General features: G+C 37.5%; 1 protein-coding gene across 1 annotated transcript; it reads right to left on the bottom strand.

The window, feature by feature from the left end:
• Positions 1-1,117: 1,117 nt before the first annotated feature.
• samd8b (sterile alpha motif domain containing 8b) lies at positions 1,118-15,283 on the bottom strand. The gene is made up of 6 exons (XM_066693020.1): positions 15,125-15,283; positions 9,186-9,775; positions 7,710-7,805; positions 7,026-7,143; positions 5,777-5,927; positions 1,118-5,154 (listed from the first exon to the last, which is right to left on the bottom strand). Exons 2-6 carry the CDS (start codon positions 9,764-9,766, stop codon positions 4,850-4,852), a joined length of 1,251 nt encoding a protein of 416 aa, XP_066549117.1. The 5' UTR covers positions 9,767-9,775; positions 15,125-15,283; the 3' UTR covers positions 1,118-4,849.
• Positions 15,284-16,682: the final 1,399 nt, after the last annotated feature.

Raw genomic sequence — 16,682 nt, 5'->3', positions numbered from 1 at the left:
ACAGGAAACAGGAAGACCAGATTAGAGTTTGCCAAAAAAACATCTGAAGAACCCTGTACAGTTCTGGAACAACATCCTATGGACAGATGAGACAAATATCAACTTGTACCAGAATGATGGGAAGAGAAGAGTATGGAGAAGGGAAGGAACCGCTCATGACCGAAGCATACCACCTCATCTGTGAAGCATGTTATGGCATGGGCATGTATGGCTGCCAAGGAAACTGGTTCCCTTGTATTTATTGATGATGTGACTGCAGACAAAAGCAGCAGGATGAATTCTGAAGTGTTCAGGGCTATATAATCTGCTCAGATTCAGCCAAATGCTTCAAAATTCATTGGACGGCGTGTCACAGTGCAGATGGACAATGACCTGAAGCATACTGCGAAAGCAACCCAAGACTTTTTTAAGCGAAGAAGTGGAATGTTCTGCAATGTCCAAGTCAATCACCTGACCTGAATCCAATTGAGCAGCATTTCACTTGCTTAAGGCAAAATGCCCCAAGAACAAGCAGGATCTAAAGACAGCTGCAGTGCAGTCTGGCAGAGCATCCCCAGGGAAGAAACCCAGCAGCTGGTGATGTCTATGGGTTCCAGACTTCAGGCAGTCATTGACTGCAAATGAGTTGCAACCAAGTATTGAAACTCACAATTTAATTCATGATTATGTAGTTTGTCCAAATACTTTTGAGCCCCTAAAATTGGGGGGGGGGGCACATATAAAAATTGGTGTAATTCCTACACCGTTCACACAATCTGGATGTAACTACCCTCAAATTAAAGATGAAAATCTACACTTAAAGCACATCTTGACGGTTTCCATTCAAATCTATTGTGGTGGCTTACAGAGCCAAAATGATGACAACTGTATCACTGTTCAAATATTTATGGACTTAACTGTATATAGAAAATGCTGACCCGGTTTGGTGATCAAGAATGGAGAAACTCACAATCAGCTGTAAGGTGGAGATCTGATGTTGTGGTCTATATATACATCTCTTTACACAGGTCTTGATATCATATTGAAGTATAAAGACTCAAATATCGATGTGATGCTGTTAAAAAAAAAAGACAAACTAACAATCAATCAAACAAGACTCAATCTTCGAAAACAGTAGTTTGAAAAAAGTATGTTTTTTATTGCAGCCGCCTTACCAGTTTTAAATGCAACAACGTACAGGAATCAATAGTACTGTACCTTTGAACAATGCAATGTAACCTTTAGCACACTAGGCGCTTGAGAGAGCTTCACTAATAAAGGCTAGATTTTTAAAGTGTTATACCTTTTTTTTCTTTTTTAATTGAAAATGTAAATATATACATTTTACATATATAAGTCATTTAAAATGTTATTTACGTTGCAGGCAATGACATATCTTTGTATTGAAGACAAAAGAAGAACATGTATACTATATAAGCAACCAAAATGGTGAATTTTAGATTTGTGTTCTGCTGGGAGTTTTGACAACACTCCACTAGATAACTGCAACATAAACAAAGTAGTGTACAGTAGTATTGCTCCAAAATGTTTCCAATCATCTAAATGTGCTAACAAGTGAAATACTGCAACAGTCACCGTAAACTTATTGACATACATCTACAGGCCAATCGAATACTGCACAGACATATTTGTAAACATTTAAAGAAAAAGATAAAACATACAAAATAATTGAAATGTGCAGTTTAGTAAATATAACAAAGGCAGTTAAAACTTTTAATATAACGAGAGAACTTTGCATTTTATATTTATAGCTCAACCAAAGTTAAACCATAGTTCACTACCAAAGATTTTCTTGTAGTACCACTAAAGTTCCTTCCACTTCAATGCATGACACCAAAATTTGAAGAACGAGAACGTGAGGAGTGCAACAATCCCTTTCATTATTCAAGTACAGCAGTCAGGCCAGGACGGTAATAAGGAATCCTTCTTTCCCCTTTTAAAATTTGTATTTTAATAAAAAGTGAATCATTCCAAAGTTATTAAAAGCACTTTGAGTAGAGAGGATGATGTACTTTCAAGGCATTTGAAAATATGTGCCTTAAATAAAATGCAAGTAGTCTCCCTGGGGGCTATACCACCCTAGAGAAGCAACATGACCCCAAAACCATCTTTATGTCAGGGTCACCTTAGTCAAAACTCGTTTTATAGAATTCATCAAGTACTTTAATATAACTATGATACAAACACTAGAAGTCTATGTTAATATACGGTCCTGAAAAAAGTAAGCTTTCCAAATATTAAAATACAATTGCTTCTTCTAACATCAGCAATAGGCTAAAAGGAAGTTAAATAGCACTGCATTAGATATAAAAAAGTGCAAAAGGTAGTACTAAATACACAGCTAAATGGATTCACAGATTCCTCTTTATATCTAAGGCACTCTGCCATGCTCACAATATCTCTGATATTAATATGTAATTAAAGCAGTAATGCTGCAATAATAGCTTTTGTGACTTTGAGGTAAGTAGAGTTATCAGTCAAATACACTACATATCTATATATTTAGATCAATGTTGATTGATCAGTGAAATTGTAAATATTTAATGAGGGTACATACTAATTACTCGGATGTAAAATTAGGAACGGTTAGTGTAAAACTTAAAACTTAGGCAGAGTGTGAGGGTATTGCTAATCTGGGCTCTTAATAAAAAGAAAACCCCATAAAAAAACTTGACCAAGAACAGTGAAGCATGGCAGAAAACAAAAAAGGCATTTATTTCAGAACGCACAAACTGTAGCTTGCCATCACTGACAATACTTTAGTTGTAGTTGGGGAAGGCCTTCATTTGTGGATTTTCCAAGTATACATATAGATCTGTGACACAAAACATGTATAATAGTAACTGTCATTAGGAATTGGGCTTACCTTTAAAACAGTATTCAGTATTACAGTGTTGTAAGTAAGTTGCCTTAGGAAATGATAGTTTTATATTCTCATACTTTTCACCATGGTGTCACTCTTTGATGTGGAAAGGAATTTTACATCAGCTGATAATTATTTCTACACTCAGGGTTTTGCTTAGTAATCAAAAGCAAATTACATTTAAAATAGTGTAGTATTTGCTATATTAATTTCAACATGTGCTCCAGAGTACAGTAAATGTTTTCTCATTATTGTCCTTCTTGAGACATTGTTATGCGATAGTTAGCACACATTCTTCCAAATATGCATCTTATAATACTCAATGAAAACCCTTCCTAAATAGGGGTCAGTTAGAATCAGCCAGAATTAATATTGATTAAAATAAATCTATGTAACTAATGTCATGGCTTTGTTATACTATTATTTGTATAGTTTATTGTGCAATATTCACTTATTCATTAATACAGTGGGCATTGAGGAGCAGATGTTTAACAAGATACATTGAACATACATATAAAATTAGGATTAAACAGGACAACAGATTACTTTCGATCTCACTTAGTATTGTTCTTGTTTTGCATAACTGTATCCAATCGCCGATGCAACATTGAGCCTTAAACACAGAGCAAATACTTTAACTAAAAAAACAATTTACTCAGTGCACCAATGTCAAACCTCTCTTTTCTAGCAAATAACCATTTTTTACAAATTTAAATAAAAATGTAGACTTTAAAAATACTCTATAAATTAAGACACAGACATGAAATATTTTTTTTATAAAATAATGAACATTTGGAAAGGCAAATAAAGTCACATGTTTAAATGTACAATTTTTACTGTGACTAAATTACCTCAAAGGAACTCTGGAAGCTTCCTCATACAAATTCCTTCCATTTGTACGTATTTGTAAATATATTTTAATGACGTTCATTGTATTTCTTCTAGCCATGTCAAAACTCAATTGTTTAGTAAACTGTTGGTAAACTTATTTCGAAATGGATCACATTTCTTAGCTTTCTTTGTTCAAGCCTACATTACAGTGAAGACCGTAACCAGAACTGTGCAAAATTCCACATAAGCGGGTTCGAATGTTGTTAGTGTAAAGAAAACATTTATAATAATAAAGCTTTGTTGGCAAATGGAATAATATCTTAAGACTTTTTTGTTAGTTTTTTATTCCAAACATTGGCGGTCTTAAAGAAAACAAATGTACCTTGAAATCGGTAACCTTTTTGTGTCCAGACTTTTTGTCAGCTGCTTGTACATTGCTACCATGGGTCCAAACAAAGACAGGAAATTAAATTACCCTCATTAAAGCAGCAGTTTAAAATTCAACCTGGACACTGGAAAAGTAGGCTAATTGGTACAAATACAAATCCTTCTAGTAGTACCCCACCTTTTACACAGAATTTCAATATTTCTAAGGATGCTGTAGCATTTTCCTTTACATGGGTTAAGCTCATTACAATTACATAGCACTAAGACCCTCACCTTATACCCAATTACAATATTAACCACACAAATACTACATCATTCTAACCCCATTTAGAGACCACAGGGGAGATTGTACTCCTGTTATAATTTCCATACTTTTAGACAATCTAAGATTAAAAAAAAGAAAATCTTATCTTTTTTCAGCCTTTCCAAGCAGACAAGTAGGTTTTTAAACAGAAAGACACCAGACAGAAACTTTTCCATGCCCTCGATCTGTTTTCTGTACAGTCTGACGTAGAAAGCCCTCCAACTGTTAACCACAGGAACACAGGATCCCCACTCTGCCCCGTTCTCATCTGCAGCATTATTAGGATTAAAATGGCAATTTCAATAGAATGATGTTATTGCAAAGATCGTCACCATCACTTGACTTCACAAAATCAGATGAATATGCAGCACCATCGTAACGGATTTGTCATTCGGAGGTTAACATCTAGCCCAGGGCCTGCAAAATGAAATTGCTCCAAGGGCGATAACTGGAGGATTACCATGCTACCCAATTAACCTTTTCATGATGAAAGGTTTGGAGAAGGGCCAGCAGTATTCATTGGGCACGGGTCCGTTGACGTTGCACTCAAAGAACGAGAACATGGGGAACCAGATCCGTGCCCTGCGGCTCTGCTGGTAGGCCCTGGTGTTGGCCAGTGTGTGGTAGTACAGGAAGAGTCTTGTGGTGATGTAGAAAGCAATGAAGACATCTATGGAGTAGTGTTCATGAGCAGCCAGGATGAAGAAGATGCCAAACAAGTTCAAAACCCAAGATAGTGTGTGTATGAAATTCCAGGTTCTTGGTGTATCTAGGAGAAAAAAATATATATCAAAAGGTATTTATAATCAGACATATGTATATATACATGTACGGTCATGTATTGTGAAAGTTACATTTGAAGTTCATGATACATTATGATTATCAGTCCTTTTTATTTGGGAGTGAACTCAAACATATTTATTGTAAAAACTACAGTACATAAAATATCATGTCAACTTTGTATACGATACAAAAAGGTGAATGTACTCTGCATTGTGTGTAATTCTAATAAGCACCATCTGATGGCAGCAGAAGCACAGGCAGCCATTTCTGTGCATGGGACTGAAGATATGCATTCAAGGTTTAGATTTGTGTGCACTTGACATTTTGTCACGCAGTCAATTTGACAAAGCATTTCCACATCAAAACCGAATTCAATAGGACTGAATAGGACTGCTGTGAACCTCAATAACAGAATCAAGTAAAAAAATAAAATAATAATAATAAATAAATAAATAGGTTTCAGTTCCATATTCTCAGCTGTCACGAGTGGAGGATCGGAAAATGTGCCTATGTCTATGCTGTGGCAACACAACCTTTACTCACGACTGATACCTTTCACAGAGGACAAGAACGCAGCAATCTGGGCACAGCCACTCCCATGCACTTACATTCTGTAACAAAGAAGTTCAGCATGGTCAGGACGACCGTGTGACCACTGAACATGTAATCGCCGCAAGTGTGGACGCCTGTCAGGGTCATCCCAAAACCACTCCAGATGGCCACAGCTCGGCGCAGCTTTGCCCACATGTCACCGTAAATCTTAAAGAGAGGAAAGTAAGGAAGATGTCTGCCTGGTTTAAGAATGTAGCCAAGATCCAAACAAACACATGAATGAATAAACAAAAGGTTTACATATTGCCAGTAAAAATCAAATGTATAGAGATGAGAGCATAAAATATGGTCTTAAAAAAGATAAAATCATTTAAACGTCAAGGATTTACTTCAAACAACAACAAACAAAAAGAACCAGAAGACCATGGTTTTAAATGTTTAAAAAGGACAGGACAAAATGTATATAATCTGTAATTAGTTTACATTCTGAATATAACTAGTTTTAAACAAATTACTTGTCATAATTATATTGTTTTAGCAAAGGTTGTCACAATTACAGAGTTCAGATAAGAGGTGTCCAGAAGAAATATATATCTGACCCACTAGAGATCCAGAGGAGAAAAATCCATTAGCGGCAGCATCATTATCTAACTGAATCATTTAGCCCTACAGAGCCAAAGAGCACCCATTCTAATCAAGCAGATTGTTCTTCTTCACAAAGGAATTCATTTTTATCTGACATGCTCCCTTATTAAGCTAATTACACGGTGCACTTTGGCTGCACATACCCACATGATCAGTAGTTTTAATAGCCTCAATTTAATGCAGTTTCTGTACGTCATCCAGTTGCCATAACATTAAATCTTAAAATGCAGCTCTGGAAAAAAATAAGAGACCACTTAACATATAACCATGTGTGTGTGTATATATGTGTGTATATGACACACGTTCACACACTTGGTAATGAAGCAGTTTTACTGGAACAGTTAAAACCCACTTCAGTGTGACCGACTATGACAGCTGAAATATGCTAAATCCCTGTAATGTAAACTACAAAGAAAAGCAGAAAATATCAACTCAAAGCATTTGAATATAACTCTCCTTAATATATGTTTTTAATAAAAGCAAATCTATAAGGCTCAAAAAAGTGGGGCTACATATTAAATTAAGTAAAGAATAAGAAAGGAAAACTGAGAAGCACTGGATTAGGCGACTAAGCATTTTTTTAACGTTCATCGGATTAAGAAAAGAAGCCTGTTTGGGTGTGTGAACTGCCGTTATTCATCTTGGGGCTACAAAACATACCTTTCCTGAACACTGTAGGTGCTGTCCAGGCACTGAGAGAGATGTGACAAACATTGTAACACAGCGCAGCATGAACACCGTGCCCATGAGACTGCACAACCGGCGCAAGAGAATCGATCTGCAATAAAATCAACAATTTTTGTTTGCGTTTCTTCTACCCTCTCAAACATCATTCATTTAATTAATGATTTTTTTTATTTTTTAAACAAAAACAATATGTAGCACAATGTTCTCACTGGTACCAAGTTCCCATCTAGCACGTCATACAGCCTTGGTACAGCAGCAGTGTTTTCAGAAACAAAGACATTCTGACACTAAACCCCTCCCTCTGCGAGTTTTTTTATTTATATATAAACTAACAGCTAAATAACAGCTTCTGGATAGAAACCATGACAGAGCGACTGTGGGAAATAATTGTTCCAACTAAAGGCTCACTTTCAAAGCAAAAAAAGGATAAGAAACTGCATGTGTTGACAGAGCAGCTACTGAAATGTTTGCACTGGAAGAAAGACAAAGATGCAGGGAGCTCTGATATCTGTATGCAGAACAGTCAATAGTAGGGTTTCTACTTCTCACTTGTCCTTCAGAAAAACATGTGCAGTCTTCTAATGCTTTTGCAAGTGCAATATCCCCCACCACCCCCATTCATGTCAGGAAATATTCTTGACCTCATGATCACAGTACCTGTGTTTGTGAAGAAGCAGCACCAACAACCATATATTGCACAGAATAACACCGCAGGCTTCAGCCATGGCAAAAGCCCAAGGTATTCTGGGTACACTGTGAAGACAATGTTAAAATAGTTAAATTACATTGTATTAATCATAGTCTCAGTCTTCCATATACACAAAGTGACTCCTTTTTAAGATTCTGCCTTTGCTAGTGTGACCTAGTTTTCTGTAACATCTGACTAAAGGGAGGACAGCTTTACTCCGTTCAAACATCACAAGCCCTCCTGAGACGTGAATTAATAGTGACCAGAGTGAGTAACTTCTGATACACTCAACAGGGCTACAGAAAGCACTTTCCATGGCTTTGGGTCAAAGGATACAAACAACAGAATTATTACTGTTGGCACTTCTACAGTGTGGTCCCCTGAGCATTCCTGCCAATTTCCCGGTTGCATTAAAATAAAATATATTTCATAAGAAACACTGGCACACTTGCAATTCTACAGTAACTCCCCTTCAGATGTTAAGGGTTGGGAAAAGTTTGTGAACACTAACAACTGTGTTTTGACAACTGATAGTCGAAACATTGATTCTGGGCACCAGGGCTGGCAGGAAAACAAAATCTCTGATGTGATGACATTACCAGCAGGTTTCTTAAAATGTGGGAGCAATTTTCACAAATAGACAAAAACAAATTAACAGAGAAAGACCATTCTCTGGAAAACTTAGTAGTTTAAACAATCATATCATATTTTATAATACTGAAAATCAACAGCTTTTCACTGTAGAACATGTGCTTTAAGTCAGGGGGCAAGATGTTAGCTATATGCTGTGACTGTCTGTTTTCATAAAAATCTTGTCCTTCAGAAATAACCCTGTAGACAACTGAGAGGGCTGTTATTTAATCTGCATCTTTCTACCCAGGTTTGTTTTCAGAGACAGCGCCAGCAACAACAAATCTATGTCTGCTTAGATTTATATAATCAGCTTGAGTATACTCTAGGCTAAACTTAGGTCTTCAGAGATCATGTCACCAAGCATCTGAAATAGCGTGCCATTAGAATTATATCCATTATTAATTCCTGTACAGATTAAAAGCAAGATTAAAGGTCTAGGACTAAATAAACATAAGGTATAACAAAAAAGCAGTGTCACACAGTAAGTACTAAATACTTCAACACTACTGTTCAGAATTTTCTATTTCTCCCTAACAGGAAAAATATAAATGTGTTGTATGCTAGTTTAAACATCCACAAATTCAACTGATAAAAATACAAGATGTAGCCATTAATTAATTAACTTTGCACTCAATGTATTACACAAGTCCAAAGACCAAAACAAATCTCAAACTAGGCCCATACAAATCTAAAAACACAATTCAGTTAAATCTTTAGAACTGAAAACGTACTTTACGTAAATGTAAAATAAATGCGTACAATTAGATGTGGGGGTGTTTCAGATTGTCTTCTCAGCCGAACAGATGACCCACCTGTCTAAGAATATGTCTGGCAATGGCGGGTAGGTGCGCATGTCGGGCACACGCTCGTGCACAATCACCATCACAAAGGACGTGAACCCAAACACAAACACGACGTAAATGCAACTCAGGACGGTCTTCCAGTACTCCGGGTCCAGTCTCCGTGTGTGTGGTTTGTATTTCCCATTGGTGTACTGGTGGTACTGCTCCCCGCTCAGGCTCGTGACCGCGCTGACACAGTCTCGCACCGGGTCGCCATTACACAGCCAGTCTCCAGCGCCCTGCATAGAGTGGCTCCCGGACGCCGCGGGCCAACCATCACAAGTGTACCCCAGCTCCTCCAGAAGGTCACTGTTCTGTTTCTGGAGCTTGCGAATGGAGACCATGAGCCTCTTAATGTCCCCAAGGACCTTCAGCTCCAGAGGGGGAGAGCGGAGGTCGTACTCCGTCAGAGTCAACAGAGAGGTGCCATCCAGCCTGTGCCGGTTACAGAGGAGGTCCACATAGTCGCAGAAGCCTTCTTCCTTCAGCCACTTGGCCACGTGCTTCGTCGTCCAGCGGCGAATGTTTAGCTGACACCCAGACATTTTCATACACTCTACCTGGAGAAGAGACAAATAAAATCAATTGATTACTGATCAAGTCATTTTTGATGTTTTGGTGATAGACTTCTCTTGCAAATTCTCTAATTTAATATTTAATGGTACGGTCCTAAAAACTGGCAATTCACCAGTTGATGATTGAATACATAAGTGGTTTCTAATGGATTATAGATTGAACAGATAATGTACAGAATGACCTCAAAGCCTGCACATCTATTCAATACACTGCACGTGGCATTTACCATGGCCCAGGTGATTTGTTTGTGAATCCCTTTGACAGTCCGGAACTGTCAACTGTTTGACCAGCAACACACTCCACACTATGTGTTTTTATAAGATAATCTTAAAATATATTTTTAAGGTTCAAAACACTCATCCTTAAGGTGATATTATTAAATGTGTTATTAAAAAAACAACAATTTTGTCATAAATTCAGGTGCTTTTTTTCTTTTTTCTTCTTCATGCGGTCATATGGAAAGCAATCCACAAGGCATTGGTCGTCTAGACATAAAGCAACAGCAGTACTTTTGTAAGGGAAATGATGATGCATAGATGTGTGGTGTGGAACAGATTCAAATGATACAAACTGTAATGACACACAAGTATTTAAATAAAACTGCAGTGTAGTCTTCCTAGATTGTATCTGGGATTGTTTTTTCATTAAGGTTTAAGACAGCATGCACCCAGAAAACATTTTAATCTGGCAGTTGGAAAAGCTAAATATAAAAATGTATACAGAACTGCTGCAACTGATTAAATAAATGTTTTCTGCAAATAAGTATCCTGATTTAGATTTTAAAAATAAATTTGCCAAAAAGTATTAAAATAATGTAATAAAAACTAAATCTTTGACATAGCCCTAATATTTTGGAGCATACTATTTTATAACTAAACATTGAAGAGGTTCTGTAGTGGTTCTATTTTAACCTTTACTCATCTCTATAATATATATATATTCAGTTACATCATTAAGAGATCATTTCTTAAACCGCATAGAAACCTCTCGCTGTCAGAGCTACAAGTCAATACCATTGTCATTAACCACTCTGCATCTTGGATCCAGACATTCCTGTTTCTTTGCAGAAATATTAGAATGACTAATATATCCCATGAAAGAATTTCCTTCCCCTCTACTTTACACACAACTGACAGCTCACCACAACCGCCCTTATCTGTTCCAAAGTTCTCGGTGTAATCGCTGGTAGAAGCTGTGTAAGCTTTTCTGTTCTTAAGGCGCAGCAAATGATGAAGTAAGAATTCGAACGCAAATATAAACTCCCATAAGCAAGGATGATTGCATAAGAGGGCTAGGCCTACTTCTCTATACAAAAGTATGCCGGTTTCTAGACGGAAACAATCAATTTTTGTAATGCTGAAAGCAAGATTTTCAAACTACCATTACTGTTTTGAATATATCATTTAGTAAAAACAGTACTTCAAAGACTGATGAAGAGCAAATAAAGTCAAACTTGAACTGGCTGCTTGTGTCTGGCAAACAGAACAGGATTGTAATGTGTTTAGGTAGTCAGCAGTAGTCTGAAGAAACACAAGTCAAATTTAAAATTTTGATGTCACTGTAACTGGGAAGGGGACTGCACATCTGCTATCCATAAGAGCTTTCTGGAACTTGCTCTTATTACATTTCACTGGTGAAGAACAAACATGCTTCATGAAACGTGCTCAACCAGAATGAAAACTGAGCTATAATGTGGAAAGTGGTGATAAAACTGTATATGATGGGATCTGAGATATTGTTCATTTTAGTGGTGCACCATGTGGCAGAAATGGATTTGTAGCCCTTCAGCTAGCTCCAAGATCACATTGCATCTCTATTTACCACTGACAGCCCCTTACAGACTATACCTTTACTAAATAAACCCCTATTCATTTCCGTGATAACAAGGATCTTTTGTAATATGTGAGTTCAGACTCAGATGACACAAGACTGACTTATGTGCCAAGGAAACTTCAGCAGGAAGTCACACACCACCACTACAATTATTCTCAATGTGAGCACTTTGAATAATGAAACAAATATATGATGCCAGTAATATGGGAATGAGTGTGTAGGAGAATATGGACTTACACCATCAGCTTTAACAAACCCTTGCATCACTATTTTTTAAATCAATATGAAAATGTAAATATATACTGTACAGAGGGTTATACAAACATTTAAAAACATAGGGAGATTTTACAAGGGAAGCAGAAAACCTCCCAGGAGCTGGGTTTCTCTCTGCTGAAACAGCACAGGCTAACACACACCAGCAAAGGGCTGTCCAAACGGATCGGGAGCCCTTTTTGTTTTGGCAATATTTCCAGCTGCAGTGGCCAGATCACAAGCCATCACACAGAATTTCCCACATCTTAGAAGGAAAAAAGTGTCCCAACAGTTAGATGTATTGTTTTCTGGGCAAGAACAGTAGACAAGATTGCGCAAAAAGTGCAACTTTTTGGTCAGCTATCAATCATGCTGTGCTACACAAAACAGAACAAACACATATTAAACAATTATCTTAAGCAGATTAAATCAATGACATTTGCTTACAACACAAATGTCATTGTTCTAAATTAGTCCTGATGAAGGACTTGAAGAAAGCACAAACAGTTTTTAGTTTTTTCCGTTTCTAACTTAAGACCTGGACATGCACCAAAGATAATGAATACATGTGTGAATATATACGTTTCTGTAATGGGAGTTGCCCAGCCCATTAAGTGTATAAAGCCTGTCACAACTTGTAAGCATTTAAGACTGACACTTGGATTTTTCCTATGTCACTCTTCCCTGCTAGCTTGTATTAAAGATTCTATTGCTTTACTTCTCCACTTCATTAAAGAATGGTTCTTCACATATCTTAAGCAATTAACTGTAATAGCACATTTTATGTCACTGCTAATCACATTAATTAATATATTGTGGGAGCTACATACAATACTACCTGTAAATATATAAAAATAAAATAAAAACAAAAAGGAATCCGAGTGATCACCATTTCTATGACCAGTCTAGACAATGACTCTTAAGAAAACGAATACAAAGATACAATACAGCCACATGCAAATGGCATACCACAAAGGAACAGTGATAACAGAATGGCAGAGAGTTGCACTGAAATATCCTCCCCAGTGTGCAGCAATGTAACCTGTTGCAAAAGGAACAGGGTGAAGTTATGGTTTCCTTATGAACACAATGGTTTACACAATCAAGTATTAATACAATCTAGAGGAGTATTTGCCAGCAATCACAGCTTGATTACTGGTGTTAGTCAACATTTCAAAAGACACAGCACTGCACCTGTTTCAAGGTGCTGTAATCCTCCACTAGTGCTTCCGCTGTTGCTCTGGGATGCTGGGATGCTGCCAATGAGCTCAACTACTGTGACTGACTGATAGGAAGGTTCCTGTATAAATTGAGATTGACCAATTTAGTAATGGTAGTAGGCTGAACTATCAGTAGTAGAGTAGTATTTTATGTCTGACAGGACAATAGAAGGGATACACAGCAGACCACTGTTGCTATAAAGAGTCCCCTATCAAATGTAAGTCTAATATATATATATATATATATATATAAAATCAGATTCATTAACTACTTGACATTGTGGGCTGTGACATTGACAGAGTTGCTGAGAATCAGAAAAGCAGCATCTAATCTCTAATCACAGACTGATAAAACGTAGTTCTCCTGGAATAGGTTACAAATGTTAGATCACTTAGAACTATAAATACTCAACCTATGCCCATTGCCTTGTTGTACAAGTGAGTAACCTGTACAACTAAATATCTGTCCGCACGCAGAATACATTTTAATCTTTCAATAGATTAAGACAAGTACAAAGTTTGTCTGTAACTAAGAAATAAACTGCTGGCAGGAGTACCAGAAATTGAAGGATTCAATCTCAGTATTGCTCAAGCATGAACACAGCTATAAAACTGGTTCCCAAGTCAAACTATGAAGACAGACAGGTCCTAGCAAATGTCCTATACTGCACATAAAAATTCAATAGGTCATGCAACAGTTCTGGTTTTGTACTGGCAGTGGCCCTACTGAGCCATAGCGACTAATTGTGTTCCTACAGGGATGGTGTCTTCAGAGTATTTCTGGTCTAACTGAGAACCAATAGACCAGACGCAAGCAGAAAAAGACAAAAAGTTAAAGTATTCCTTGTTGTTGTAATAACATTACTATTTTTAAAATAACCATTATTGAATAAAAACTTGCAGATGAGAGATTATACTCTTTTTTTTAATGAACAAAGAAAAAAATAAGGGATGGAAAGAAAAATGCTAAGCAAGAACTACAACTTAAGCCATTACAGTCAGAGTAAGAAAGTAGTATTTAACTTATGTTCTGAATCAGAAGACTATATTCAGCTGTGTGCCAGAGTATAAAAGACCCCAAAAAAAAGTTCAATCATAAACATGAGACCTGATCCTTTTCCTAAGACTAATGCACCAACCTGTTTTAACATTAAATGAAAAGATGTTAATATGTTTGAGTCAGGGATTATTCTTACTCAATTTCTGAACTCTGCTGACATGGCCATCTTGAAAAAAGTGGGTTTAAATACAGAAGACATTAAATGTATAATGTTTACATTCCAAAATAAATGTCAGAATAATAAATCAACTACATGTACTTTACAAAATAAAAACGTATTATTTTTTTCTTTTAATTACCTAATTGGTTTAAAATCAATCGAGTTGAATCAACTATACAGGGCGATTCAATCTTTGGCAGGGAGTGAAAATACAGTTTCTCTCAAGTTCAATGTATAGTTATCCAGACTACGCAATCCCAGTTATTCAATTTCAAAACGCCTTAATTACAAAAATGTACTCAAAATTAAGGCGAGCTAAAAACTCCCACAGATGTATAAAGTTTAGATTCATAATTAACACCATTACTGTTAGCTAAAGATTTTCCTCTTATCCGTAGTATTCACTTATTTGTGCTTTCAAGTGTACTATATTTAAACTACTATATCTTCCTAATAAATATAGACCAATAAAAGCAATGCCAAACATAGCTTAACGCATCATGTTTCATGAATCACGCCAGCGCGTTTAAAGATGAGAACTGGCATTAAAGGTCCTTGCTTTACAAAGACGAACGGTTAAAGCTACATACAAACATGGTCCAATGAGTAAAGAGCTGAATATGACTGAAGTAATTAAAGATTAGAATAAACAAAATTAAAAAAACAATTAACGGCGACAAACGAAGACGCTCAGTTAAATAAAAATAAGTGATTTATTGGAAGACAGAGCGGTTCGATTATTATAACCACTACAGTTTCCAACTCGGACTCAGATACAATGTCTGCACGAAGCCCATAAGTTACTTACCCGAGCAGTTCGCTCATTCGATACACTAAGTTAATTATAATTTATGAGCCAATCTTCTCACATGCTGCTGTGAGAGGCGTCCCGGAGCTCGGAGGAGTGAGAGGGCTGCTGCACACCATCGCTGCCCGACTTACAAACATGCTCTGACAGCCCAGCAGGAGTGACAGTAAACAGGAAGTACGTAGGCAGAGGGGTTGGGCAGGAAGGACACTCGTCAAAGAGAGGCTCTGGGAAAGAGGGGCGGGGAATTAATCGAGTGCCACCTGCTGGCTGGTACTAGTAGTAGACGTGATTGTTTTCAGAATGGTTGAGAATGTATAGCTCACTGTCAGACAAGTCTAATATGCGATAATGGGGTTATACATTGTGTATATCTATATATATTATATTGTGATTAATAATTGTATACATGATATACACCGATCAGCCATAACATTATGAGCACTGACAGGTGAAGTGAATAATAACATCTGTCAGTGGGTGGGATATATTAGGCAGCAAGTGAACATTTTGTCCTCAAAGTTGATGTTAGAAGCAGGAAAAATGGGCAAGCGTAAGGATCTGAGCGACTTTGATAAGGGCCACAATGTGATGGCTAGACGACTAGGTCAGAGCATCTCCAAAACTGCAGCTCTTGTGGGGTGTTCCCGGTCAGCAGTGGTCAGTACCCATCAAAAGTGGTCCAAGGAAGGAAAAGCGGTGAACCGGCGACAGGGTCATGGGCGGCCAAGGCTCATTGATGCACGTGGGGAGCGAAGGCTGGCCCGTGTGGTCCGATCCAACAGATGAGCTACTGTAGCTCAAATTGCTGAAAAAGTGAATGCTGGTTCTGATAGAAAGGTGTTAGAACACACAGTGCATCGCAGTTTGTTGCGTATGGGGCTGCGTAGCCGCAGACCAGTCAGGGTGCCCATGCTGACCCCTGTCCACTGCCGAAAGCGCCTACAATGGGCACGTGAGCATCAGAACTGGACCACGGAGCAATGGAAGAAGGTGGCCTGGTCTGATGAATCACGAGTTCAAGGTGTTGACTTGGCCTCCAAATTCCCCAGATCTCAATCCAATCGAGCATCTGTGGGATGTGCTGGACAAACAACTCCGATCCATGGAGTCCCCACCTCGCAACTTACAGGACTTAAAGGATCTGCTGCTAATGTCTTGGTGCCAGATACCACAAAACACCTTCAGAGGTCTAGTGGAGTCCATGCCATGATGGGTCAGGGCTGTTTTGGCGACAAAAGGGGGACCTACACAATATTAGGCAGGTGGTCATAATGTTATGGCTGATCGGTGTACATGTGTATACTTCCTTCACAACTGTACAGGTTAACAGTGGTATAAGTAATTCCTGATTCACTAACCTTACCTACAGCCCTGTTGTGACGTTATCATGTTGTGTCATATTAATGAGTTTTATTAATACAAATTCCCGTTTGTAGAATAGCAGTGCACTGCTTCTTACGTTTTCCTCAAAATGATCATAATAAATGATAGCATCTTTAAAGAAAAGATCAACTTATTCCTCACTTGTGGTTCGATCATTTCAATTCTTATTTAA

Source organism: Amia ocellicauda, chromosome 20, assembly GCF_036373705.1.
Source record: "Amia ocellicauda isolate fAmiCal2 chromosome 20, fAmiCal2.hap1, whole genome shotgun sequence".
NCBI lineage: Eukaryota > Metazoa > Chordata > Actinopteri > Amiiformes > Amiidae > Amia > Amia ocellicauda.
This window is presented reverse-complemented; position numbering and strand designations above follow the sequence as displayed.

Bases quoted from the DNA above. Each gene is read 5' to 3' on its own strand.
- samd8b (XM_066693020.1), bottom strand. From the start codon at position 9,766: ATGAAAATGTCTGGGTGTCAGCTAAACATTCGCCGCTGGACGACGAAG. The intron at 7,144-7,709 runs GTACTGTGATCA...ATTTTATTGCAG, and splicing joins CTGCTTCTTCACAAACACAG to ATCGATTCTCTTGCGCCGGT. The intron at 5,928-7,025 runs GTATGTTTTGTA...CCTCTCTTTAAG, and splicing joins ACCTACAGTGTTCAGGAAAG to ATTTACGGTGACATGTGGGC.